The 26,363-nt window shown below is 34.4% G+C and overlaps 3 protein-coding genes across 4 annotated transcripts in view; all 3 read right to left on the bottom strand.

Annotated features, from left to right (window-relative positions):
• LOC145671845 (uncharacterized) overlaps window positions 1-26,363 on the bottom strand; it is a 58,282-nt gene that overhangs the window by 15,432 nt on the left and 16,487 nt on the right. The window lies entirely within an intron of this gene.
• LOC145670987 (uncharacterized) lies at window positions 769-3,564 on the bottom strand. The gene has a single exon (XM_081739616.1). The coding sequence runs from the start codon at window positions 3,562-3,564 to the stop codon at window positions 1,084-1,086; it is 2,481 nt and encodes an 826-aa protein (XP_081595742.1). The 3' UTR covers window positions 769-1,083.
• LOC145670988 (uncharacterized) lies at window positions 3,715-19,622 on the bottom strand. 2 transcript variants are annotated; one of them, XM_081739617.1, is made up of 10 exons: window positions 19,208-19,619; window positions 14,587-14,753; window positions 14,151-14,327; window positions 12,767-12,909; window positions 10,555-10,621; window positions 9,450-9,612; window positions 8,682-8,902; window positions 7,650-7,809; window positions 5,481-5,611; window positions 3,715-4,044 (listed from the first exon to the last, which is right to left on the bottom strand). In XM_081739617.1, exons 1-10 carry the CDS (start codon window positions 19,344-19,346, stop codon window positions 3,715-3,717), a joined length of 1,698 nt encoding a protein of 565 aa, XP_081595743.1. In that variant the 5' UTR covers window positions 19,347-19,619. The 2 variants fall into 2 exon arrangements, with proteins under 2 accessions (XP_081595743.1, XP_081595744.1); XM_081739618.1 differs by lacking the exons at window positions 9,450-9,612; window positions 12,767-12,909 and having other exon boundaries at window positions 19,208-19,622.

The raw sequence follows: 26,363 nt of genomic DNA, 5'->3' as shown, positions 1-26,363 counted from the left end.
TATCTATCTATCTATCTCTATACATATACAGGGATTCAGGCTTCAAACCCCTTCGGAAACTTCGTAAATCTTTTAAAATATTTTACCTTGTGTTTTGTCTTCACCAAATAAGCATTGACAGAAAGTTAACCAAATTCAGACCTAAATATTTCTGGATGTGCACTTTCTATGCAATCAAAATACTTTATTATGAAATACAATGGAAGCGAGTTTTGTGGTGCAGGAACACCGTGTGCGTGAGTTTTCTAAGTCCTCCAGTTTTTACTTCCTTCACGTCATCTTTTTTATCCATTTCATCATCGTCGTCTCGTTTGGCCTCAGTGCATAATCGTCGGCCGTTGAAAAAAAAAAAAGTCAGTTTAACGTTCTTACCTGTCGAACACCAAGATGCGTATCACACCTAGAACTTACCGTTATTTTCAAGCAGCCACGAAGAACAAAATAATTTAAAATCAATTTCATAGCACTTAAAAACCTTAAAATATTGAAGGTCGGAGGAAAATGAGACCCTATTGAAAAAATGTTATAATTTCTGTTAATATTAATATATTTTCATGGCACAAAATGTATTTTACTTTATAAGTTGTAGAAAAATTTAACCACATTCTTATGTTTATTGTTAATAAATAGAAAAAATAAAAAGATAACGCTTCTCGAACTGGGGGCGAGCAAAGATAATAGAAGGTTTGTGCTAAATCAAAAACGCGGTCTTTTTACACATAGAGCAGGTTATTGAGTCAAAGTTTTAAAAAAGTAAATATAACTGAATGTCAACCAGGTTGAGTGCAATGAAAATACATATACCTTACTGAATATTCATTATAGAAATTCAACAATTTTCAATAGGAAATCTGATAGCAAATACTAAATAAAAAAATGTGAAAGTGATACATTTCAAGAACTTTATTTAGAACACTCAAAATATCAGTTACAGACACTTTTTTGAAGTTTTACAAAAAAAATTACTTAATCTTATTACAGAAGACCACAATGAAAGTAGCCACGTTTCTTCAGAACCCCGTAAATTCTCTTTTATTGTATTTGGTATTATCTACCTATCATTTGTGAAACAGAATTTTGAACTTATAAAAAATGCGTTTCACACACACAAAGGCTTCCATCTGGACAAGATATCTTCAACAAAGGATATGGAGATATAAGTTTATTCATTTCTATAAACACATAGCTTTTTTCTTCCGTAATGACATAAGTATGATTGTGCCTATAGAAATATTCGGTAGTATACTTTTTGATTATGACATACAAAATATTATCAGAACACATAATGGCACATATTTCACCGAAAACAGGACAGTTATCTTCAACTGAAAAACACACCATCATACACTTTTTGTATAAAGTTCCACTAACTTTGACCCATGGCGTTACATAACACTCCTTATTCATTATTGAGATACGTTCTTGAAAGTTGTAGGTACGTTGCAAGTCAAGAAATGTTTTCTTCTCTCCAGGTCCAAATATAATTTCACGGATTAAAGATCTCATAGTCATAAACCGTTTGAGATTTTGAAGTTGATTTTTCAATGATAACGTGTACGTAATGTTTTTTCTACAGGAGGTAACAGTAGCAAAAGTTTTCAGCAATTTATGTTTTGACTCAAACCGCATAGACCACAAGAGAAGAAGTGGACCAGACATTTTCATGATCAAGGGATAATGTAACATGTGGTGGTGCTTAGGCTTCAATGAATGTCCATACAGCTCTATATATAGTTCGTGGTGTTCTTCTATTAAGTTTTCCAAAAGCAATTCACAACCTTTTTGATAACCACTACATGTTATTATGTCAATGATTTGCCTCAAAAGCAAGTACAGTTCCCACACTTCATCATTACAAGGAATTAAGTCACCAATAAACAAACCAAGGTACCGCACCAAGCAGAGCATCTGCGAAGCATTCATACGTAGAAAGCCTTTTGTCAACTGTTCTGCTGATATTTTTGGAGGTTTATTGCTGCTTTCTATATCCCCATAATCAAAGAACTGTATTCTGCTATTTAATAAATCTAATGTAAATAAATGTCTATCCGTTACGTAGTACCTTAAGATGTAAGATAATTCATAATTACATACACCCTCTAGGACATCGTGCATTATATCTACCGCATAATTTTCAACCACATGGAAATTTGGTATTTGATTCCAAATACATTCACTTTTTACACCTGTTTCACTTACATTATTCAGTAATACAGCATTTTCGTAATCATTCTTGGTTCTGCGCATGGCAATAGCAACATTTGTACTAGAAATCAAATCATTACGGTGAATTTTACAAAACCTGCATGGATAATTAGCGGAAAATGATTCTGTGAAACCTAGAATAGAATGCAGACCTAGATTATCTCCAAGGATAGCACCCAAAATGAAGTACACTTTTTGTGATGTGTCAGTTAATACAATATCGATTCCATTTTCTTGTAATTCAATGATATCCTTAATTAAACTCTGGAAAACCGCCTCATTTCCAAACTTAATTCTATCATTTGAATGAAATAATAACGCTAACAAAATATTTTCCGTCAAAGAACGCAATTCGGAGGGCAAAGAAGGAAAAGTAACGTATACAGCACCCAACTTGTGTACACCGGCACGTGCACCAAGAGGATTTCCTGTTTCAAAGTCATCAAAATACAAGAAAAATGGAAACGCAATTTTACCCTTTAAACCTTCCTTCTTCGCTTGCCAAAAGTCACCTTGAATAAAATTTGTTATAATTGACGATTGGTTTTCCAGTTCGCTCATATATTGCAAACAAGCTTGGAAAGCATTTGGTAACTCAAAAAACATTTTCATAGTGTCTTTTAAAGAAATGTAGTGAGCAGAGACAACCTCAGGTACTAGAGTGGCACTGCCATTAACTTTTCTGCTTCTATTTGCTGTACCTAAAATGACTGTTTTCGGATGAACAAAATATCCAGTTTCTTTCAATTTCGAAAAACGCATATACTCTGTGGAGCATATCGAAAATGAACTTTCTAAGGACTCTAACATTGCCAATACATTCTCGCTGTTTCTCTCTGTTCCATTACCTGTTTCAATATTTAAGATTTCCCTTTTCAAATCTGAATTTATGATGTTATGAAGAAATTCACTAAAATCGGAGAAAATGTCTTGAACACTAGAGCGTGTAAGCAAGGGATTACTATACAATTTTGCAATCAATAGCTCCACTTCCTTTCCTACGAAATTTTTGAAATTACAACAAACTGTTTCCTCATTTAACGGCATGTCTTCACTAGTACAAGCGCGATTTTCATTTACTTCTGTATTGGGGGAAGTAACATTACTATTGTCATTCGTAGTACAAAGAGGATCACGAGCTGTAGTTAGAGTACTTCTTACAGGGATATACTTTTCTATACATTTATGTTTGTTTCGTAAATGACGACTAAAGACACCAGAAGACTGAAATGACCTACAACATCCATTCTCTATACATTTAAAAATACAATATTCTAATCTGTGATGGTGATATTTTAAGTGCAGAATAAGATTTCTAATCCCTAGTTTATCCTTTTTACAAATAAAGCAAATTGGCATTCTGAAATATAAAAATAAAGTAACACAACACTTGTAAAATATTATTTCACGTTGAGGATCAGTATTACATACAAACGAAATACGCCTTATTTTACCTTAATGAATTATATTACAAGTTACAAAACTTGAATGATACCTTCTATGTACATCTTAAGCAAGGTCATTCATAAGTGTGGAAACTGACATTATTTTCTTGTCATGTGCCGTTGTAATTTCGTACACAAGTCTCTGAATTAGAAGCCAAACTTGTTCACATTCTACAGGATATTTAATTTGCATTACAAAAAAGCATTTAAAGCAAACATCCACGGCCTTGACAATACTGTTGAAATGATACTGCACCTGATCTATTACCACATAATAGTCCCTTATGTCCAACATTGTGTTTCCAACCGCGACAATAAATGGCTGAAGGGTGAATTGATGTGTGGCCAACAGGTTTTTTCTTTCTTCCAGTTTCTCCTGAACATCGCCCATAACCTGAAAGTAAGCAGTATTAATTAATATATGCATTTTCCGTTCAGCATCAACTCTATTCTAGGATTTTGACACATGAAATGTGACTTCTATAATAAAATACAGGGAGGAAGTGAGACACATTCTCCTTTAGAATTGGAGCATATTTCTCAACGGTAAACTAAAAATAAATAAATAAATCTGTAACTGGATAGTTTAAAAAAATCGGTAATTTTAAAAATACTTTCCAATTTTTTTAAATGTCGCCTAATTATTTTTCTTTAAAGTTAAAAAAAATTACTGAACACAGACATTTTTTAGTGAATAAATTTCTGAATCGGGTGAAAAATTTCTAATTATTCGAGAATAATATTGATCCTTTGTGAATTTCCTCAAAACCAATATTGGTTTAGAACTTGATTTTTACATAATTGTTGAAAATTGTAGCCTTGGAAAATTATAAATAAAAAATCCCAAGACCATATGAAATACAATACTGGTGAATTACCTGTAACTTCCGACTTCTAATTTTGAAAAGATCACCTTTAAACTTTATTGCAAGGCGTCCTATCTGAACAAGATGTAGCCGTGCCTTTTGAAGGAAGTCTTTTAATTTTTCTTATCTTCAAAACTTGTTTTTCAGTTCTAATTTACTAGTAATTAGCAGATCGCAATAGGGATAAATAATATGTAAATATCGATGTATTTATTTTCATATGTTATATGTACTAAAAGTAGATTCGTTACGTAAAGCAAGTGTTTTCGTTACAAAAATTACACTCAAAATCTTAGTCCGATTTGCACCATGCAAGGTTAAAATTCGTTGCTCTAGACATTTTAATGAATGTATCTAAAATGCAAAAGAAAACGTTAATTCTTTGATCTACCTCCTCCGGATCCGTAGTAGGGAGCTATGAGGCACTGTCACTAAGAAACCATATGTTACCTAAAAATATATTAGAAGGTACCACCTTATTTTCACGATATAATATATTGCAATTTCGATTTCTAAAATAAGATGCTAACTAGTGTGTATATTATGACATACCAGAGCACGTGTTGCCCTGAGTTTGCTTCATTGGTCTTCCGTGTTTGAATTATTGCCGGCTTGTATCTCATCATATAAAACACCGAAACATTTTTCATTCCCTAAGCAAAAAATCTCCAATTTTCTCTGATTTCCTGCTTAAGTATCACTCTCAGTCACTTTTTCATATCACCTCATTTTCTCTATCCAGGGTTTCCCTGATTTGCAAGAACCCTGCTAATATGTTTATAAAATGGGTAGCGTCCAATCTGTTATAAATGTTAAACAAGATGTTACGAGTAATGAAAATAATAATTATGACTACACAGACAATAAATGGCGAGAAATACATCAAAGCAGCAGGCCCTATCACATGATGTGGTATGTCAAGTTTTAATTTTATCAATGCAATACTATAGTATCAGTTAATTACCTTCACATAAGATATAAATCCGTCTACAGATTCTTGGCAAGACGGTTTCCACTTTTTATTTCCAGAACAGGAATGTATTGAAGGACGACATACAAATGGAAGCAGCGAAAATATACCAAAATTTCTTACATCTGCAAAGAAAATGTTTATAACTAGTTATAAATGTCGCATTACATATAATGTAAATGTTGTTTTAAAGAATTTCTTTCACTTCGAACGAAATAAGATAATGCGATTAATGTTTTTTCAGAGCTACAAACAGTATAATTATAAGAAAGAACGAAGAAGAAAATCCGAAAATTCTATTACTCACGTTTTTTTTTTTTCAGTTGCTATGTACCGAGCTGTGTTATAACTAGACATCGGATGTTTAGAAAAATGATTACTTTTTATGGGTGGACATACAGAAAAATAGGAATGACGCGTATACGAATCATGAGAAAAGAAATTATTTGATGAAATTTTATGTTGCCTGTTTTCGTGTAAATGTCTTTTTCCGCATTTTTCGTGAGAAATTGTCCCTTTTTCACCATTTAGTGGATTTCAAAAGCTAATCTGCAGATGGAAGGGAACTGATATATAGTACTCTAAATTATTTTTTCATACCCTAACTCCCTCTATAAAAAGTAGTGCCCAAGTACAGCACAACTGTGAAACATGGATATTTGGATAGAGCATACTAGTTAGTAAACGATGTCCTGATCCGACTAAAATAGGTCCTATAGTATTGAAGCTATGGACCTTTATCATTTTTTCACGTTTTTACCAGCTTATAATCCCTAGATAACGTATTTCTTCACCCAGGTTGATGTATACTTCTTGTCTTAGTGTGAGGAATTATCTCCCAAACGTTATAGTATTGATTTGAAACATCTCTGGTGGCATATTTTGTTTCACAACTCGTGTTTCAGTGAAATGAAATGAAATCTTTAAGTTTAACGTCCCACTTTTATGCCGGTTAAGCTAAAGGAGACGGTGATAATGAGAGATGAGTGAAATGGTGAAATGAAGAAAGTGGGAGGAAACGGGAGAACCCCGAGAAAACCCACGAGCACGGTGTTTGTCCACCACAAAGTCCACACGGCGCGAGCTGGGATCGAACCAGGGACCCCAAGCACCGGAGGTGAACGCTCTACCACTGACCCACCGCGCCCCCCTTCGTGTTTCAGTGTTTGTACGGAACATCAAAACATTGTTGTATAAAAATGCTCCTTTTTCAATTTTGAAAATACTGCTCTTTCAAATAGGAAAGAAAATTACGTTAGTGAGGATAGCGTACTTCAATGAAAAATTGATCTAAAGCCTGGAATGTGAATATTATATTACATCTTCATTTAATTATATTTGTTAATTAAGGAAACAACCGACTTTTATGAAACCAGATGTTCTGTAGGCGCAAATATCATGAAGTACGAAGTGAAAAATCGCATAACTAGACCGGGATCCTACCTTGGAACCTCGACTTAAATGGTGAGAGGTAGGCCGAACGTCCCGGGTTAGAGCCGCGATCTAGCCATGCGTATTTTCACTCATTGTATTTCATACATTCATATATTTGAAGCAAATCAAACTTTTTCTACAATCAAAGAGTATGAGTGTTCAAGTTTCAAATATTATTTATCCTATTTTTGATCAAATAATTTTATGCGGGATGCCTATGTTTATAATACAAATTGTAAATATATATATATATATATATATATATATATATATATATATATATATATATATATATATATATATATATATATATATATATATATATGTATTGCGAACATGCGCTTTCCAAATTCTTACTTTGTTACTGTTTACGAGTGCTTTAAAGGAAATTTTAATGTCTTTTTCCCCCTATTTTCAAGATTTTGTCTTTTTTGGCGATTTTTTTCTAAGCTTGTAATATCTAGTTGCAACTTGTATTTTAGTTGATATATAAGTACATTCAGTTTCAGAAACGGTAAGAGAAGTAGATCGTACAACTTTTTTTCTTTTTTTATTTCCTTGGAATACAATGTTCTATATGGATTTTAAAGATACGATATTAGTTATGTAGGAGTTACCAGAAGCTATAGCTGTTTAGCTAAGCATCTATGAATATTTTCTTCAATTTCCTTTTGATTTAAAACGATTACACATAGACGTATAATGAACAGGTTTTTCACTTTAACTCACCTTCTTTAACTGACTCATCAACAAGTTTTAAATATGAAGCGACGTCTTTTTCATTCACCCTCGTTTTCATCAATTCATACAATTTGCCCGACAAATCAGGCCATTTCCTGAAGAGATTATTTGTTCGGTTTGGGAAAAGACTTTCGAAATCATCTTCCACCTAAGAATGAAAAAGAAGCATAGTTCATTTCCTGCATTAACATATGAAATGTTCTTGGAAACGACAAAGAAACTATCTTTAAGGGAATTCAGAAGTTCGAGCGACACTTCGTCACTGAATTTGAGAATATGGTGGTACTTTCTTCGAAATGCGAATGAGAGGACACGGCATTATTATAGTTTTAGTTTTCCTTTCATTAAAATTAAGATTCGCCATATAACGTTGTAACGGAAAGTGATTCCCTATATGTGAGACCCATTTCAAACACTCACGCCTTAAAATATTTCCTGCTACATTTTTCAGTACCAACTATTCATATGTCTGCTATAATAGAGACCGTTCAAAAAGAATAAGAAACATGTGTGTGAGGAAAGGGCACCATTTGGATGCAATATGTTTTCGAAAAATAAAGCGTTTTCGGTAACAGTAACCGAAAATTTCTCCAAGTGTCTTTCACCAATTAATTTCGGGAGACGTATACAAAAGTCAATTACAAATAAAATTCGAAGTGTAAAATAAAGTAACGAAAACACCAAGTATAAGAATTTCAGTTTGGAATATGGATGAAGCGATACAACTTGCATGTGAGCCTTGTACTTTAATCCGCTTGAAATGCTTTCATAAAAATATCAAACTACAATACCTTCGAAGTTCCATTTTGTGCAAAGAGCAATGGGTTCTTTTAATGTCACTTTTTTGTTAAATTCTGAAAAAATAACATGCAAGATGTTTAGCAATAGGTTATGGGACATTGAGAGTCAAAAACGATGGTGTGACGAAGTGGCGTGTAGATATATTATTTTGTTGTACGGGCATATCCTCTATCTTGTAACATCAAGCGTTTGTAACAGTTTCACAAGTAATTAACTTACCAAATTGTACGATGTGGGCAGTTTCAAAATAGGCCATTCCTCAAAAAATGTAAAGACCTTCTCTCCTAATACTGCTCTTTGCCGAATGGCTCTACTATTCCTCCAATGGATTAAAATTTCTTCACTTGGTCCACAATTATACTTCAACCACTGTTTGCTTTCTTCTGCAGCCCGGTAATCACCTAATGGTTGATTTTCCTCTGTCACGTAAGCTTCAGTATCTGAATCGAAAAAAACGCAATCACATCATAAATTTTATACACCCTTCGTATTTTTAAAACGTTTTCCAATTATCAATAGTGATAATTATCAAATTCTTCTGATTGATAGTAAATCTTACGAAAAACTAAATCTTAAAACTTCATAAGAGCAATCTTGGTATACGTCTGTCATACAGTAATTACCGAAACTTTCAATGTGATCTCCTATCTTCTTCAGCAGCCAATTCCAACATCAACAGCAATTGTTTTAGATCACATTACATGTAAAGAATTTGCTGTTAATGTATAAGAAAGAGGCGCTGAGCAAGATGGGATTTCACCTTGAAAATTTAGACAATTATTATACGACAGACATATAACAAGACGAATCAATGTGAAAATTTTTAATCATGAGTCACTTAAGTTCTTTTAAGTTAATACAACAACATTATATCTACCTACACATATAACTATTGTAAAATATGTCTTCATATAATAACTCCTTCAAAAAAGGGAACAATGGTTATACAAAATCTGATTTAGAGTATGTTTTTCAACTTATTCTTACCTTTCTTAGTTTCTGTTTGATTCAAATTACGTGATGAACTGTAATGTTTTACAATCCCTGTCTCTCTCAAAATTTTCCTTCTGTTTCTATATTTGTCAACGAGCTTTCCTTTCGCAATACGCTGGTTACGTCCCTCAGTTTTCGGAGCCACAAAATATATTTCCTACGGAAAATACGATTATTATGGTAACTTATTAAAATTTGCGTTTTCTGGCTTTTAACAACTTTGAAGAATTTTCTGAACTCCCGAAATTACTATATTTCTGACAACTAAGCACTCTTTACGTGTCACTATAGGTACTATTACATCAGTTTACATTCAAAATTACTTTTTATTAATGATTTGTAAGTTATACAAATAAGAACAGCGTTGTATTGTACCTCTAAATATGTGTGTGATTTACTAGTATGGTCTTCGTTTTCTCTGTCACCTTTTTCAAAGACGGTTAAAAATTGCTGGCTGGCTAGGAATTTTGGGACGTCAGCGAACAAAGTGAAAAAGAACATTGAACCATACAAGTAAATTGCAAAAACGTAACACACAAGATAAGACTATTTCTATTTAAGTTATGTATTCCATAGCACGTATCAATAGATAACAATACACTTTCTATCGTAACAATGTTAAAACAGTTCAACAATTCGAATGGTATTGTACAAAATGGTTTATTCAAGGCTTCTGAATACACGCATCTGCCTCAATTTCAAAATTTATTCACAAATTTCCTGATTTTCATACTATATTCTATAGAAACTTTCAATACCTTAAAATTATTATTCTTACCAGACCAAACTCTGTAAGAAAACTTTACCCATTATGTGGCCTTTTCTCGTGGTTAAATAATTAATGTATATACCTTCGATGAAATCTTGGGTTCGTTTATCGGTGGGAGCTCATGTGATGCAGACCACACGTTGAGCTATAGGTACATGTCTCAGAAATGCTCGCCAGAGAAAGGGACATTACACTCTACTCACCAACCAACCAATTTACTCATTTTCTGTTTGAAAATTTGTAGTGTTAAAAAGGACTTATAAAAATAGTCAAACATGACCAATAATGAAAACCTTGTTTGAATTCAATCGTAGAATGATAAGAACTTACCTTGTTTTCTGTTGGAAAAATTTCCTGTAAGGTGTTTGCTATGGTTTCGAAAGCAGTATTTGATATCCTAATATGAATACAGAGAAAAATATATATATTAAATATATACAATTTCAGTACTCATATATAATTACTGGTTATGCAAAAATATTACTATCACTATAAATACTTGTATTACAAACAAAATTGCAGAGAAAGTGAACTTCTGTATACTGTAACCAAAAGCTACGTTATAGAAAGTGAGTTCATATTAGGTCCGTGTTCCTCACCTCTTTCTACTCGTGGGACAGTCTAAATTATGCATGACTACATGGCATACCAAAACGTTATTTCCCTTCAAAATTTATTATACGATACTATCAATACAAATTCATACTGTAATCAACGTATTATTATTATTATTATTATTATTATTAAAGAAATCGAACATTGCATATATTAATAAATTATAAAAATGAATGAAAATCTATTGAGACAGAAGAGGGCAATTGATTTGAGCTCTACATTCCTGACCGACGGATTTCAGCCTTTTCTCTTTGACGTTTTAATTTCAAAAGTCTCAAAGCCCACTTCACAGAAATATGTAGTTGAAAGTACTTTTTGCGATTGATTGTCGGCTGAAAGGACAGTTCATAAATTTCACTATTAGCTGAACCCAGGATTACTGTCTTTGTAAGCAACATTAATTACATTTCAGCTATTGCGTGGAGTTTCTTGACCTTTGCGATAAGCTCGGATACTTTACCTCCCTGTATTTTTTTTTCTCAGAAGCACGTATTTTAGCAGTCATTAACGTCTCCGTTTTTTGATCCAAGAATCACTGCAGTTGATTTGGAAATTCTTAGTATATTTCCAGTATAATACGCTGAATTCAAAATTCAAAACAAAGTTGAGCGCCACATACGACTGCATACTTTGAAATTTAGCAGTCTGTAAACAAGGGCGCCGATTTCTCTGTAAATTTGGGGGCCCATTCAGATGCAGAAGGTATATATGAGGATTTTAAGACAAATTATGCATTCAAATTATGTCAAATATTCTATGTTCATAAGAACAGTGCTGGGGCTCACACGAGCTTTGGGAGGGCCCGGCCCTCCTAGAATCGGCGCCCTTGCCTGTAAAATATGTTGAAAAAGCTAAGTCTTCTTCACTAGTATAATGGAAAGAGTGCACAGAAACTAGTAGATTAAAATCGAAAGAAAGAAAGAAAAAAAAAAAAGGATAGGGTAAGTGTTTTCTGGACGTTATTTCATCCGGAACGCCTGTCGTAATCCACAATTACCTGTTTCTCTTACACTTTTTCGACCGAGTGACCCCAGCGGGAATCGAAGCCGGGACCGCTCGCACAAAAGGCGAGAGCGTTAGCGACCACGCCAAGCGTTGCCACTGTAGACTGAAGGAGATGGTGATGATGAGAATGAATGAAATGGGGGAATAAGAAAGTTGGCGGAAACGGGAGAACCTCGAAAAATCCTTGTGCACGGCGTTTCTCCAACACAAAACTCACTAGCGCAAGCTGAGATCAAACCAAGTGAGAACTCTGCACTGAGCCATTGCGGCCCCATAAAATACTACTGAAAATCAATTAGTGTACAAGTATATGAAGTACAGTAACTGGAACTATCAATAATAAATAATCGACAAAAAATTTCTAACAATGCGTAAACACTTGCGTCACACCTTTCACCTTGCAGGAGCACACTGTTCGTGAACCATTGTAACAGGTAAATCCTTCCCTTGCACTCGATAAAGAACTCATGCCATATATCACAAAGTTCACTTAAGATTACATGAATCTTAAGCATTTTCTTCAGACTGTCCTTACACAAGTTATATCTTTTGTCCATTAAGATGCATTAGACACCTGAAAACATCTTTCAATATTTACTAACACCATATTTGAGGCGCGTCATCAGTTTGAAATTCATATTAACATCAATCATGCGTCCCAAGTGTTTGGTTGGTGAACATAAATTAATCCTGTTTGGAGGCAAGCGTTAAATTCTACACCTCAAACTGCATTCCACAACAACCGCAAGCAATATGACTTGAATTTTCATACAAAAGTGACAAAACTAAAGCAGCCAATACAATGATAAATGGACAATGATCACAATAAATGATATTTATATACGATTTCCTGTAAAAAGGGTAAAATATGGCATATAGTATCACTTACTTGAATGTTGAAATAACTAAAAGATATACTTACAATCCACACCATAACTCCATATAATGATCTACTATAATGGATACAATATGTCTCCTTGCTTTTCCATCCAACTTATTTTTATCTTGGTAAGATTTTAAAATAGATCTTCCCAGAAGAGACTGGGCTAATATATCTCTTACAACCTATAATACAATTATACAGTTTTATGATTAGTCTTCTCTCAAATCTCTTAAAAGTAAATAGTACATTTCTATTTTTCTCAAAACGATGTACTAGTTTCTACAAACAAAGAGCTTAGGACCATATGCCTGATTTTTTTTTTTTTTTTTAATTGCGATTTCACTATTGTTAGGATTCTTGTATAACTCGTTACCAGTTTCTGTTCACAAGTTTGCAAAAATCGAGATTAGACGGTAGTAAACATGATAGTGTTCTTACCTTGACTAATGTTTTTGTACTTTTTTTTTTTTTCGGAACAACACATATATTACCCCAAGCCATTCAAAGATAGTTTAATGAAAGCTTTTTATATGTTCCTCATTGTTTCAATGTGATGAAATATCTATAATTGTGAATGGAACATAAAGAACACGTATTAGTTTCTGTCACTTAGTAACCTGACATTATTCGTATTACTACCATAATTCTTCAAATATATCTAATATTTCGAGCACAAGTTTCGAATGTTTATTCTCAGGGAGGTTTTAAAGATCACGTTGTAGCTGGCTCATGATGTACTTCGGCCTAACCAAATACTTATGAGAACCTATGAATAATTACTTTGCTACTGCTGTAGTAAATCATAGCATGTAACGATCCAGCCACGTGAAGTGATGTAATTTTTAAAATTTTCCTAAGGATAAGCATTCGAGAATTGTATTCGAAGTATTGATGAATTGTAGCATCTGAGTCAATCCACATAAAGTGATACAACACTGGTTGCTCGACCATTAAAAAAAAAAAAAATCTTTTTGTGCAGTTGCCTTAACATTTTCGTAGTTCAAAATGAACATTATTTACATTCTAGTACTTTTGGTTTCCATATGGCAGCCATTTTTGTTTTAAAATGCACGCTGATTTTTGCATTGGTAAGGGTTTTTCGTTAACTTATATCACTCAGAATTTATCAAACCTAGGTTCGTGAACAGAAACCATTTTATTCAGAAATGAACGAAATGATGAATGTAGAAGGTGAGAGGAAACTGCAGAACACCGAGAAAACGCCCAATCTGCACGAGCTGGGATCGAACCACGGCAACGCGCTACAACGTAATCCCCGTGGCCCCCTGTTTTACGAGTTATCGTGGACTAGATACACGAAGAGACACATACATACAAATGCCTATGGAGTCTAATGATAGAAGCTACGCTACACTCTCTTCAACTACATGCTTTTCAGAGTTATAAACATAGCAATTCTCACCTGAACGTTAATTACTTTCTGGAAAGGATTGGTATCAACCTCTCTGGTTTCTTCTGACACTTGTTTTTCTTTGTTTTCAGGAGAACTAAGCGAACTCGTTTCACTTATCGCAAAAGACGTGATTGTACTGCTGCTTTCCTCAAAATTTTGTAAGCTACTGATATTCTCAAATATTTCCTGTGAAGAAAGTTCAATTTCTTAATAATTTCAATAATGTGAATACAAAACGAAATTTTAGATTCTTTAATATTTGGAAAATAATACAAAATACCAGGTGGTATAAGTTATAGTTATTTGTTTACAATTACTTGAATAATACAGGGTATTTAAATCAACCAATGTATATGCACCCATTTCATAGTCGTGTCTTGACTTGGTGCTACTACGAAATCGGCACTAATCATTTCTAAACAAAACATTTTATATACTACAGTACCTGGTCATTCTCAAGTCCTACACCTATTTCCACAGGTGAAACAGTCAGAGATCTCTTATAGTTTTCATATTTGTTGAGAAATTTCGCTCTTTGTCCAATCTTCGGAAACAAATTTTCTATCATCGTATATGTAAGCAAGGGAAATGCCTCATCATCAATTTCTTGTTCTGTAAAATGATAATTGCTTCAGTAAATTTCTCAGTAATCAATTAAACTAAACAAAGCAACTCCTTTGCATGAAACGTTCTGGAATGCACTTGGAAGATTGATTTGTTTTGGTTATTGAAGTTAAGCACCCCTTTTCAGCAGCAAGGCTATATGAGGTATGGGCCTACACTTTAAAGTCAAATCCGAGCCACCGCATGCCCTGAAATCGAACCCGGGATCCCATGCTCCAAAGGCGCGCGTCTAGCCACTCGACAAGCGGGGAGTACTGCAGCTGAAAAAAAATGTCCCACCGGGAATTGAAGCCTGGACTCCTTGATTGCAAGGTGAAAACTAGATGCAATTAACACAAATCGTGTGAAATATGAGCAAAACATCACCATAAATATCAGCGAACTGGAGATTTTTTTTTTTTTTTTTGCTTCAACCTTTTTTTGAACCTATCTAGTTTAAACCAGACAATCCTGCTGGGAAGGCACCCTATATTTAATGAAAACGCAACGTTGGCAGTACAGCATGCTGTTCCCTTGGGCTCTCATCCTATCAACAATGCAGCGTTATAATTTCATGTATTTTCTAAGTTTCCTCAAACAGCAATCTGCAAGTTGATTGTGCCACTTATGCGTGTTCTTACTTTCTGTCCGAACAGCCTACTGGACTGGAAATGATGGTTTGTCATTTAACATAGAGGGCTCCTTACCAACGTAGCTCAAAGGGTTTGTGCGCTTGCAAAGATTCTACCACTTGATACTGCTTTTCATAGTTTATTTTATAAGAAATAAACTGCTGAAAACTTGAGTTGACTTGTTGAAACCAGCATGGTTTTAACTTTTTTCTACAAGAAAGAAAATGGTTTAACCCCTTCTCCACAAAATAATATGAATGGTTCAAAGAACGACTGAATTCAAACGAATAATATCGTTAATCACTTCTCTTATAGAAATGCAAGTTAAATTACATCGCTGTATTTGACTCGGTAATCTAATTTGGACTTAATTAGATGTTCCGTATTCTGTAGCGTTTTGACGTTCCCATTTATTTTAAAAATGTGCATAACTCTGTACACTAATGTCTCTGGTTTGGTTCTGTATTTTTATCTTTCTGAAATAACTCTTAAAATATTCACAAGTATGCAAGATCAATACAACGTATTTTTAAAAAATGTCCTATGTGGAAGAGATTGTGGCTGGTAGCCTTTGTAACCAAAAAAATCTGGGTTCAAAAATGAAATCTTTGAGTTTTATGTCCTAGGGGTATTCCTGGTAGACTAAAGGATGATGAAGAGAATGAATGAAATGGTGGAATGAAGAAAGTGGGAGCAAACGGGAGAATACCAAGAAAACCTACGCACCAGACGTGAAGTTCCAGCACTGAGCCCACTGTCACCCCAATCCTGGATTCGAGTCAAGGTGAAGGATGATTTGTTTGTGCAAAGAATAGTGGCTCATATCCCACTTTAAACTGCAGGTCTCGTCCTTCATTACCTCGCTGTTGCATGAGGGCGTTAAGGTTAAACGAAGGTATATCTATCAATGTGTAACATAAATGAATAAAACAAAAAATTCTATTTGAACAAAATAATATTGGCTGAAACAAAAAACTTTAAAAATTCTCTGGTCAACCTTAAAAAACAATCGATTATAATTAATTTATTATTGCCCCTAGGTACAATAGTTTCTGTTAGGCTACTTTGTACGTACACATGATGTCGGCTTTTTTTTTTTTAATATATTACCAAAATGATTTGCTCGGTAAAAAATTGTAGTTGTATTCTCTCAGTAGCTGCAATATCACTGTAACTTTTACAATACGAAGCTGAAATACCGGTACTTAGGAACAAAATTTTCCATCAGCATAGCACAAACAGACAAAGTACAGTAAAGCAAAATATACAACGTGTTTCTGGGTATGTAACTTCCTATACCAACAGCATAACAACATAGACAAGTCTCAGCTTAATTGACTGCCCTAATCGCACAGTTTAAGAATAGGCCAGCACAAATATTATAAATTCCAAGGTGCCTTTCTTTATATATACTTTAAGGGAACTTTATTCTAATGTCGTATCAGGGTTCATTCGTGAGTTGGCATTACTCGAGCAGACGGTTCTACCAAATTTTTACACTTACTTTGCATTTTAAGATTTCTTTTTGCAGAACATGCACTTAATGAGGATCTAGTGCATAAACCACGAACCAACTTGTGCTAGGTGGCCATTAAAAAGTACGTATTAAAAAGCACTAACCGAGTCAGGGCAGGAGGTTAGCAGGCGGCCCAAGTGGAGCAAGCGAGTGCGTCCGTAGGGAGCAGGCGCGTCAGCGACTGGGGCATACTCATAAACGAGTGTAGTGGAAAAATTCACAAAATATCCTCAACAATTTTTACGTTCAAAAACACTTAAATAATCACAATAATTCTTACCTTTAAAATGGCTTCACTGCTTTCTGGGGTACAAATAGCCCGTTGCGAGATGAATTTAGTTGAGAGTTGATTTTGAGTTTAACGTCCCTTTCAGCAGCGAGGCTATATGAGACGTGGACCTACTGATTAACGTGGAATCCAAACCACATGAGCTCCCGCTGGGAATCGAACCCGGGTCTTCCACGCCAAAGGCGTGTACGCTAACCGCTTAGCCACGAAGGAGCTCAACTGCGAGAAGAAATTCGTCTGTTCTGAATTTTTACTTCTTCTCCACACTTCGCACAGTAGATTTTATGCTTCAACATACCATGGCGCTCTTTACCGCACAATCCTTTGTAATAAAATCGTATATTTGCATTACATCCATCACAAACGTCCATTGCTAACACGAACAGAACATTCCAGCCGTTTATTTCCACGTTCTTCGCATTCTTGCATTCTTCCGCTTCAGTAAATAGTTACGCTTAGAATACGTTCACTGCCATTCAAAATGTATTTCAATACATCAGATGAAAAAATTGGTTTACTCGAGCAGACGGTTCTATCAAAAACAAAATATATAGGTAAAATACGATGTCAGTGGATAGCATACTGAAATACATTTTGGATCGTAGTGAACGTATACTAAGTATTACTATTTATTAAAGCGGAAGAATGCAAGAATGCGAAGAAGGTGGAAATAAACGGCGGGAATATTCTGTTCGAGTTAACAATGGACGTTTGTGATATATATACTGCGAACATATGCTTTTATTACAAAGAATTGTGTGATAAAGAACGTCATATTTTACTCTTTGCAGCGTCATGGTATGTTGAAACGTAAAATCAAATGTGCGAAGTGTGGAAAAGTAAAAATTCAGAACAGACTAACTTCTTCCTCGCAGCAGGCCATCAGTATCCTGGAAAGAGGAAGCCATCTCGTAGATAAGAATTATTACGATTAGTTAAGTGTTTTTGTAGTAAAAATTATTGCGGATATTTTACGTATTCTTCCACTATCCTCGTTTATGCGTATGCCCCATGTCGCTGACGCGCCTGCTCCCTCCTGACACACTTCTTGCTCTACTCGGGCTCCCCTGCTGCGCTCCGGTTCTGACTCGGTTAGATATCATTCGTGCTTTTTAGTGTCCACCTAGCAGAAATTGGTTCGTGTTTCATGCACTACCTCCTCATTTAGTGCATGTTCTGCAAAAACAAACCGGAAAATGTAATAAATGTGTGAAAATGCGGTAAAATCGTTTGCTCGAGTAATGCCACAGAAATTATATTCATGATCATGAACTCTTCGTGGGTATATAATTAACTGCGTGTCTTCAGCGAGGGAGACGTGTTTCGATTCCTAGTAGGGATTCCTGTGGTTCGGAACCCTCGTAAAGCTGCAGGTCAACATCTCAAATAGCATCACTGCTGGAAGTAACTTTTTTACCCCAAGATTTTTTGATAACTTGGTTTACAACCAGGAACTTGTTTACACATGAAACTTGTAGAGGTAAAGTTCCGTGTAGTTGCATGCTCCTTTCCAGAATGACTTTTTAATGGACTAGTGACCACTTTTATTTAGCAGAAAAGAACCTACACTAACCTATGCAAACTTAACCTAGTAATGAGATACAAAGAACATGTACACAATGTATGCATGACTGTCATATACATCGCACATTAGAGGCACCGTGTTTACCTATACACTAAATACTTTAACATCTCGTATTTATTCGTTTAAGGAATCCTACATTTCATGGTTTCAAATAGAGTCTGTCAATTGATCCTATCCTGTGGTGTTCTTAACTGAGGGTTTTGAAAGAAATTCCATCATATCATGTAGCTATAAAAAGCGGCAATCGTAGTAGACCTACTTTGCTGTTCCACATATAAGGACATATGAATTATATACCGTTCAGACGCAATAAAGTAATTGTACACGAGCTACCACATATAACACTTACACCAAACACTTTAATTAATTGTTTTCATAAAGCATTGAGTTACAGCATTTAATTTGTTTAAATACTTAATATTAAAAACATATTCCTCCTACCTGCAAATTTGGGTATAGCTTCTGCGAATCCCCAGGATAGTAGTTTTCTTGCTACCAAATTATTTGCTTCACTATTTGCTTCATTTTCTTGATTACATATTACGAGCTGATGAGTTTCTACTCCAGTCAAAGCCGCCATTTTTGTTTGTTTACAGAAACCAAATGAATGATTTATTAATGGTTAACAACTGGAATAACCAAATAGTACAATGAATTCTGTACTTTGTTTAAACTGAACAAAGTCGCGTTTAAACAAACCAGCTTTTTTGCGTGTTACAAAGCAGATTTGTTAATCGCAGACAAAGTTTGTTCTTCTGAAATAAAAAATAAGTTAAACAAATGAATTTTGTTACATGCAAACACGCATCTTGAGGCTGTTTTTTCAGTGCAAAAAGATCGGCCGGCTAAAAAAATTCAAAACTCCAAGTCAGTCGTAAAATAATTCTTCACCGGGAAACAGCGTACCACCGCAACACAAAAACATACCCGGAACCTACACACACACTACATTCATAATCAAAAGTTAAGTTCACAATAACAATGTGCGGCTAAACTTACCGAAGCCGAGTGTACGAAATTACAATCTTTCCTTAGCATAGTAACCTACACATTGATCTTCTTCAAAATATATTTATATATATAAACATATATATATAAACTTTGTAACGCTGCTAATATATATATATATATATATATATATATATAGATCGCGAAACGCCTACAAACATTGTTTTTGAGTGACAGAGTTTCGTACTTATAAACATAATCACGGGCTATTACAGACAATTAGAATAACCTACATACGCACCGAAAGCACTTGAACTAGTTTTAATCATACATAATCAGTTTTGAAGTATTATACACAATGCTTAAAAACAATAAACACTGTTTATCCGTGTAACACTACACTTTTAACACCGAGAGTGATGTTGGTGCAGTGTGACGTCTGAAAGTGCTTTTAGTGAGAGTGCATCCTATCAGAAATGAACCAACAGAAGCCCCACCTTGATGGATCAGGAGACGCCCAAGAGCGACGCCCCTTCCAGTTTGAGAGGAGGACGCAGCGGAAATCGAAGAGAGGAACTCCGAATCCAGGACACTTCTCACGAAAGAAGGAAGCCAGTAAACGCAGGGACATCTGTATGTGTGTGGTGAGCTTGGTGGTGAGAGCAGTGTGTACGGCGAAAGGTAGGACCCATCCAAATTATTTTTTGTTGATTCCAAAAGGGAAATTTTCGTCATTGAATAAAATGCAAGACGTTCGCAATATAAAGTCGGAACTATTTAAAAACTGTTAATGTATTTACACCGCGTGGAGAAAAGATTTTCCAACTCAAACTGTAATTGCTAAACAATTAGATTTTTTTTCTTTCTTTTTGAGCAAGGCTTATTAAAAATAGAGATACTTTTTAAAATGATACTTCTATATATATATATTCTGTGACTTTAGTAAATATGTCGTTGTTTTTATTAAGGAGATAGTAGTTTAGGTCATTTCTCTATTTGTCGCTTAGATTTTTTTGATAACATATAAAGAAAGTTAATTTAAAAGTAGATCGAATGACAGGTTGTAGACCTTTAACGATGAAAGAAGTATTTACTTTAACATATGGAAATTTGTATGAAGTAAAAATGCATCATCTGCGCTATGTACATGTAATATGAGAACTTTAAGATAATTTTGAACAAGACATAATAGATATTCCTAGAAAATATATTCAAGACATTGCTTTAATTGTCCAGAAATTATAGTGTTTGTAAAGTAATTTTGCATAGAAGTGAACGTACTAAATGAGTCTATTTCGATCTATATACTAGTAAAACTCTAATAAATAATATTGTAATGAGTCATCAAAAATATGTTACGTAAGAGAGCTAAAGGATTAATTAGTAACTATGATGTATATGCGACTAGTCCCGCAATTAATCATTTTCTTGGTTGGAAATACGTAATCCATAAATAAAGCGGAACCGACATTAGTACAGTCAGGTAGAATACGGATGAAAAATACGAAGTAGGCTAAGTAAAGCCGCAATTATTACGTCAGTCTGATCCTCTAACAATCGAGCGATCAGACGTTTATGCGCATAAACTAGACGAACAAACTAGAGGAATACATAAAAATGTCCGGCCGTATACCAATCCTATTAATGATAAAGAGAAAAATCACGAAAAACTCAATATATTCAGATTAAAAATCTCGAGAGACGTCTTGACATTTATTATTAATATTCATATGTTACTTAATTTTTATGTATGTATGCATGTATTTACTTATGATTTTATATATATATATATATCTATATATGTTTGTGTCTATTAATTTTCTACTTGTGTTAATATGAGTATATATATGTAGCCTTTATGCATAACGAAATGGTAATGCTACGCTCATTGATTTTATGTATTTGATAGTATATGCTTGTTAGGTAAATGTCAAAGTGCATATTTAGTGCACTTATTCTCATTCTCAGTTATTAATTTAAATAATTAGAAATGGTTAGCAGTCAGGCAGTAGGTTTATTTAACTCCTTTAAATCATTCTATGTTTCTTTCATACTTCCCACAAATCTCAACTCAAAGTCATGACTTGTTTCTCGATTTATTTTATTTCAATTCAAGTTATTTCAACTCATTTCCACTTACTTCAACTAAATTAACTTATTTTAAATCATTTCAATACTTAGTTTTCACCCGAATAAAATATAGGTTATTATATTCAAAATTCCGTCTAGCTATGTAATATCTTAATCTCGTAAATATTAAAAAGGTTATAGTCAAAATACATCAGCTAATCAACGTAAACTATATACTTAGCATATGATGTCAAATAATGAGGTATATTTCAAATGCAAAATTGTAATTTAACCAGTTTGGTATAATATCTATGTAAATCAGGAAAGCTCTATATAGAATGTAAACAATGTAAGATTGCATCTAGCATTGGTTATAAACATCAATTCCACAATTTGTTTATTTGTGTCAGGTTAATGATAACAATTCATTCACTACATAGTTCAAGAAAGAAAACCCAGATGTAATTTACTTAAATTGATTTCTTTTTGTTTAAGGCCTTATGCCTTATTCTAAACATTTGTGGTCAAAAAACTCAAAAGTCAATGTTAACTTTTGGCCTGCTTAAATTTTTTTAAACATATTCTTGTTGTTGTTTTCGTTTGCTCATTAAAACTTTTATTACATTATTAACCTCAAATTCGTAAGCTTTTTCTTTCATAAACAAGTTGTATCCCTAACCTTAAGCATAACATTGGTTTCCAAAGGATCTGTTAGGCAAATTAGGCAATATAAGCATTTCTCAATTCTAGTGGGGATTAGACTGATTTTCAGAATTTTCAACTAAATTCTAAATTCTAAATATTCGTTTATTTTCTGGTTTTATTCTTATTACTACCATTATTATTCAGTCCACTTGAAAAGTGAAAGTCAGTCTAGTTCGTCCACACAAACCAAACATTAGAGCAAAATTCTCTTTCAGCGTTGCAGCACGTGAATTCAGGATACGTATGCGAATAATATCAAGTTTCATTTGCTTACACGGTTTTAGAGGGATCTTGTTTCCCTAAAGCCCTGGGACACCGCGGGGAGATAGGATTTCCTAACCGTGAGATCAATCCTTATCAAGTCACAAACCATTTTAGTTCGAGGAACGGAGACTTTAACGGTGGTGCACAGGGAATAAATAGGGACAGACGGAATATGAACCCAAAACCCGCCATCTCAATTTTTTTCTTTTTATTATTACAAAACCTGGCGCTACAAGCGATCACCACCGGGATCTTTCTCTTTTCATTTTTCAAATTTTACACATTCATATCAGGATTACATTCCATATTATCCAATACGATTTTGAAGGTTGGTCTAATGTAATAGAGCTTAAAGGCTTGGATTATTCCTTGGTCCATAGGTTGAAGCAAAGCCGTCGTGTTGGGAGGTAAAAATGCCACTTTTATATTTGGAAGCATAGTTTCAAGTTCGCGAGGATGACCTGGTGCATTGTCCAAAACTAGAACTGCTTTAGTCTAAATTCTGTTTTTTTTAAATAATTTTCAACTACAGAAACAAAACAATTCCGGAACCAGTCACAAAAATAGCGCTTGTAACCCACGCTTTCTTATTAGCACGCCAAAACACTGGCAGGTCGTCCTTGTTTTGATTTTTTAAAGCCCGAGAATTTAACGATCTGTAAAGCATCAGTGGTTTAATGACACAAACTCCTGATGCATTAGAACATAGCAGCAGTGTAACTCAATCCTTTGCTGCCTTAAATCCAGGAGCAGACTTTTCGCTTTTAGAAATGAATGTTTTGTTTGGCATTCTCTTCCAAAACAGTGCAGTTTCATCTGCATTAAATACTTGTTCAGGTTTGTATCCTCCATCAGCTACTAAGTTTGCAAATTGTTCTGGATATCGTTTTGCTGCAGCAGTGTCTGCAGATGCAGCTTCTCCAACGATTTTAATGTTATGCAATGATTATCTCACCTTAAATTTATTGAACCAACCTTCCGATGCTTGAAATCCTCCATCTGTACATTCACCACTACAACTACCATCTAGGGGTGTTCGATAAGGCTGACGACCTATCGAACTTCGAGAGTGAAAATTTATCGAGTTGTCATCGGTTACTCGAAACCGTTCGAGTATTTGAAATTATCGAAGTTTCGGGTATTATCGAAATTTCGAGTATTATCGAAGTTTCGGGTATTATCGAAATTTCGAGTATTATCGAAGTTTCGGGTATTATCGACATTTCGAATATTATCGAAGTTTCGGGTATTATCGACATTTCGAGTATTATCGAAGTTTCGGGTATTATCGACATTTCGAGTTATCGAAGTTTCGGGTATTATCAAAAGTAGTGATGAACAGTTCAGTTCCTTCACCTCTCAATGATTTCTTCTTGCAGCCAAACTAGTCAAACAACTTTTTTCGTCTGATCAGTTATTGCAAAGTTGTATTTGTCGAAATCATATGTAAAATTATTTTTCTGCCTGCCCCGTTATTGGCGCAATCGGCAAAGTGACTATTAATAGACTAATGTTGTCTTGGATTCCAATTCCATTCGGGTGATGCATGTTTTCTCTTCCTCTTTCTCTCTTCTGACAGACTGCTTAAACCTTGTACAGATCTGTGGTGAAAAAAACTTTTCCTTCACTACATTGCTAAGGAGAGAAGTTTTAAAATGAACACTGCATATATATAATACATATTATATACAACTCTGATAACCTCGAATACATCGTTTCTTTCGAACACTCCGATAATCTCGAACTTTTCTAAATATTCAAGCGACTCGACAAATGCGATCCTATTGATATATTTCTGTATTTGCTGTTTTCAAACAATTCGAGATTCTCGAACAGTTTGAGTGTCTCGAAGTTGTCTAATGTTTCTTACATTTCGAGAGCCTCGAACACTTCGAGAGTCCCGAACATTTCGGGAGTCTCGATCATTTCGAGAGTCTCTTTCATTTCGAGAGTCTCGAACATTTCGGGAGTCTCGAAAGTTCGATAATTCGATAAAATTAAAATTCTTTATCGATGAAACGGTTTTGAAATTTTATCGAATTGTTATCGATTACTCGATTATCGGAACAGCCCTACTACCATCAGGTTCTTTAAAATGAGCGTAAAGACGCTTTGCCTTCTCCTGGACCATTGGACCACTCAGGGGCACCCGTTTTTGGTTGCGGTCCTCGATCCATAATGACAACGCCACTTCCATTTTTTCTATTGCTGGATCACGAACAATTTTCGCTGACAGTGAAGTTGAAGCTACAGACGATCTTATTTTATCTTCGGATTTTTTTATCGATCGTACAGTTGATTCGTTGACATTGAATGAGCCTGATATGGATGCAAACGACTCTCCAAGGCGTAAACGATCAAGCATTTCTATTTTCACTTTAAGCGGTAACACAGATTTTTTTCGTGTCGAAACTCGTTTCTCATTTTCTTAAGTTGACATTACTGTATAAATTAGGAAGACAGCGGTAGAGACGTGTTACTCGATCACAATTTTTGTAACGAATGGAAAGAGGAAACAATAAAACACGCAAAGCGGCTCTTATCAAAGGACGGAACGTCTAATAATGTGGCGGCATTTAAAAATATACTTTATTCATTGAGTAATAAGGTTGTTTTCATTCTGTTCGTTTACATTCTCAAAAACACCGATCACGGCGAAGGCGGCTTGTGTCAAAGTCCGAACCAATACAGCGGCGATATAATTTAACAACATACTTTAGGCAAAATTGTAATAAGGTCTATTTTACATTTTATTAGTCCATTTGACGGCGTTTACAAAGGATATTGGGTTGGATACCTATTGGAATCCTTTTTATTATTATGTATGTACGTACTGATTAGATCCGCGAATAAAGAAATCTTTAGCCGCGAATATAGGAATCGGGTCGCATTTTTTTAATCCGCGAATAGTGAAAGCGCGAATTAGGAGCTTTTACTGTAAATAATTCTTCAAAATTGAGAAACATTACTGGATGTTTATCCCAACACTATTCATGAAGTGACATATCGCAACTCTTAAAAAATGAAATACATTTAGAGTACATGAGCCATGGCAACAATTGCAAAGTGCCAGTTGGAATCTTAAAACATGCAATGAAAATTAGGAGTGTTGCCAATTTGAAAGATTGAATAATGGACGTTTGGTGCACATTAGAAGCAGTCCTAAATTCATACTGGTTAACTATAGAACAAACATAAGCATACTATTGGCTTTTTGGGAAAATTTGCTGTTAAAATGAGATGTCACAAGCTATGGTTTTCATTTTTAAAACTTCACTTAAATTCAAAATCGCTGATTTCAAGATGGCTGCCATCAAGATTACCCTTACCGTAACACTTCCCACTAGACATAATATATATTACCAAAGTTTTTATGCACATATTTTCATTAATACGTGGGTTAGAAGCGGAGGTAAGGGACTTACGCACATAGTAAGTATAAGCAATTATTATGCCTGTAACTTTTCCTCAAATGGGCGTATCTTACAACTAAACTAACTTCACTAGAATTTGTCTTCCTGATTAAATTCTAGTCCGGAATTATGTATCATATTACCCTATTCCTATTTAAAAAGCTTGATCTTAATTCAAAATGGTGGATTTCAAGATT

Source organism: Thermobia domestica, chromosome 15 (genome assembly GCF_964235325.1).
Source record: "Thermobia domestica chromosome 15, izTheDome1.hap1.1, whole genome shotgun sequence".
In the NCBI taxonomy this organism is placed as follows: Eukaryota; Metazoa; Arthropoda; class Insecta; order Zygentoma; family Lepismatidae; genus Thermobia; species Thermobia domestica.
This window is presented reverse-complemented; position numbering and strand designations above follow the sequence as displayed.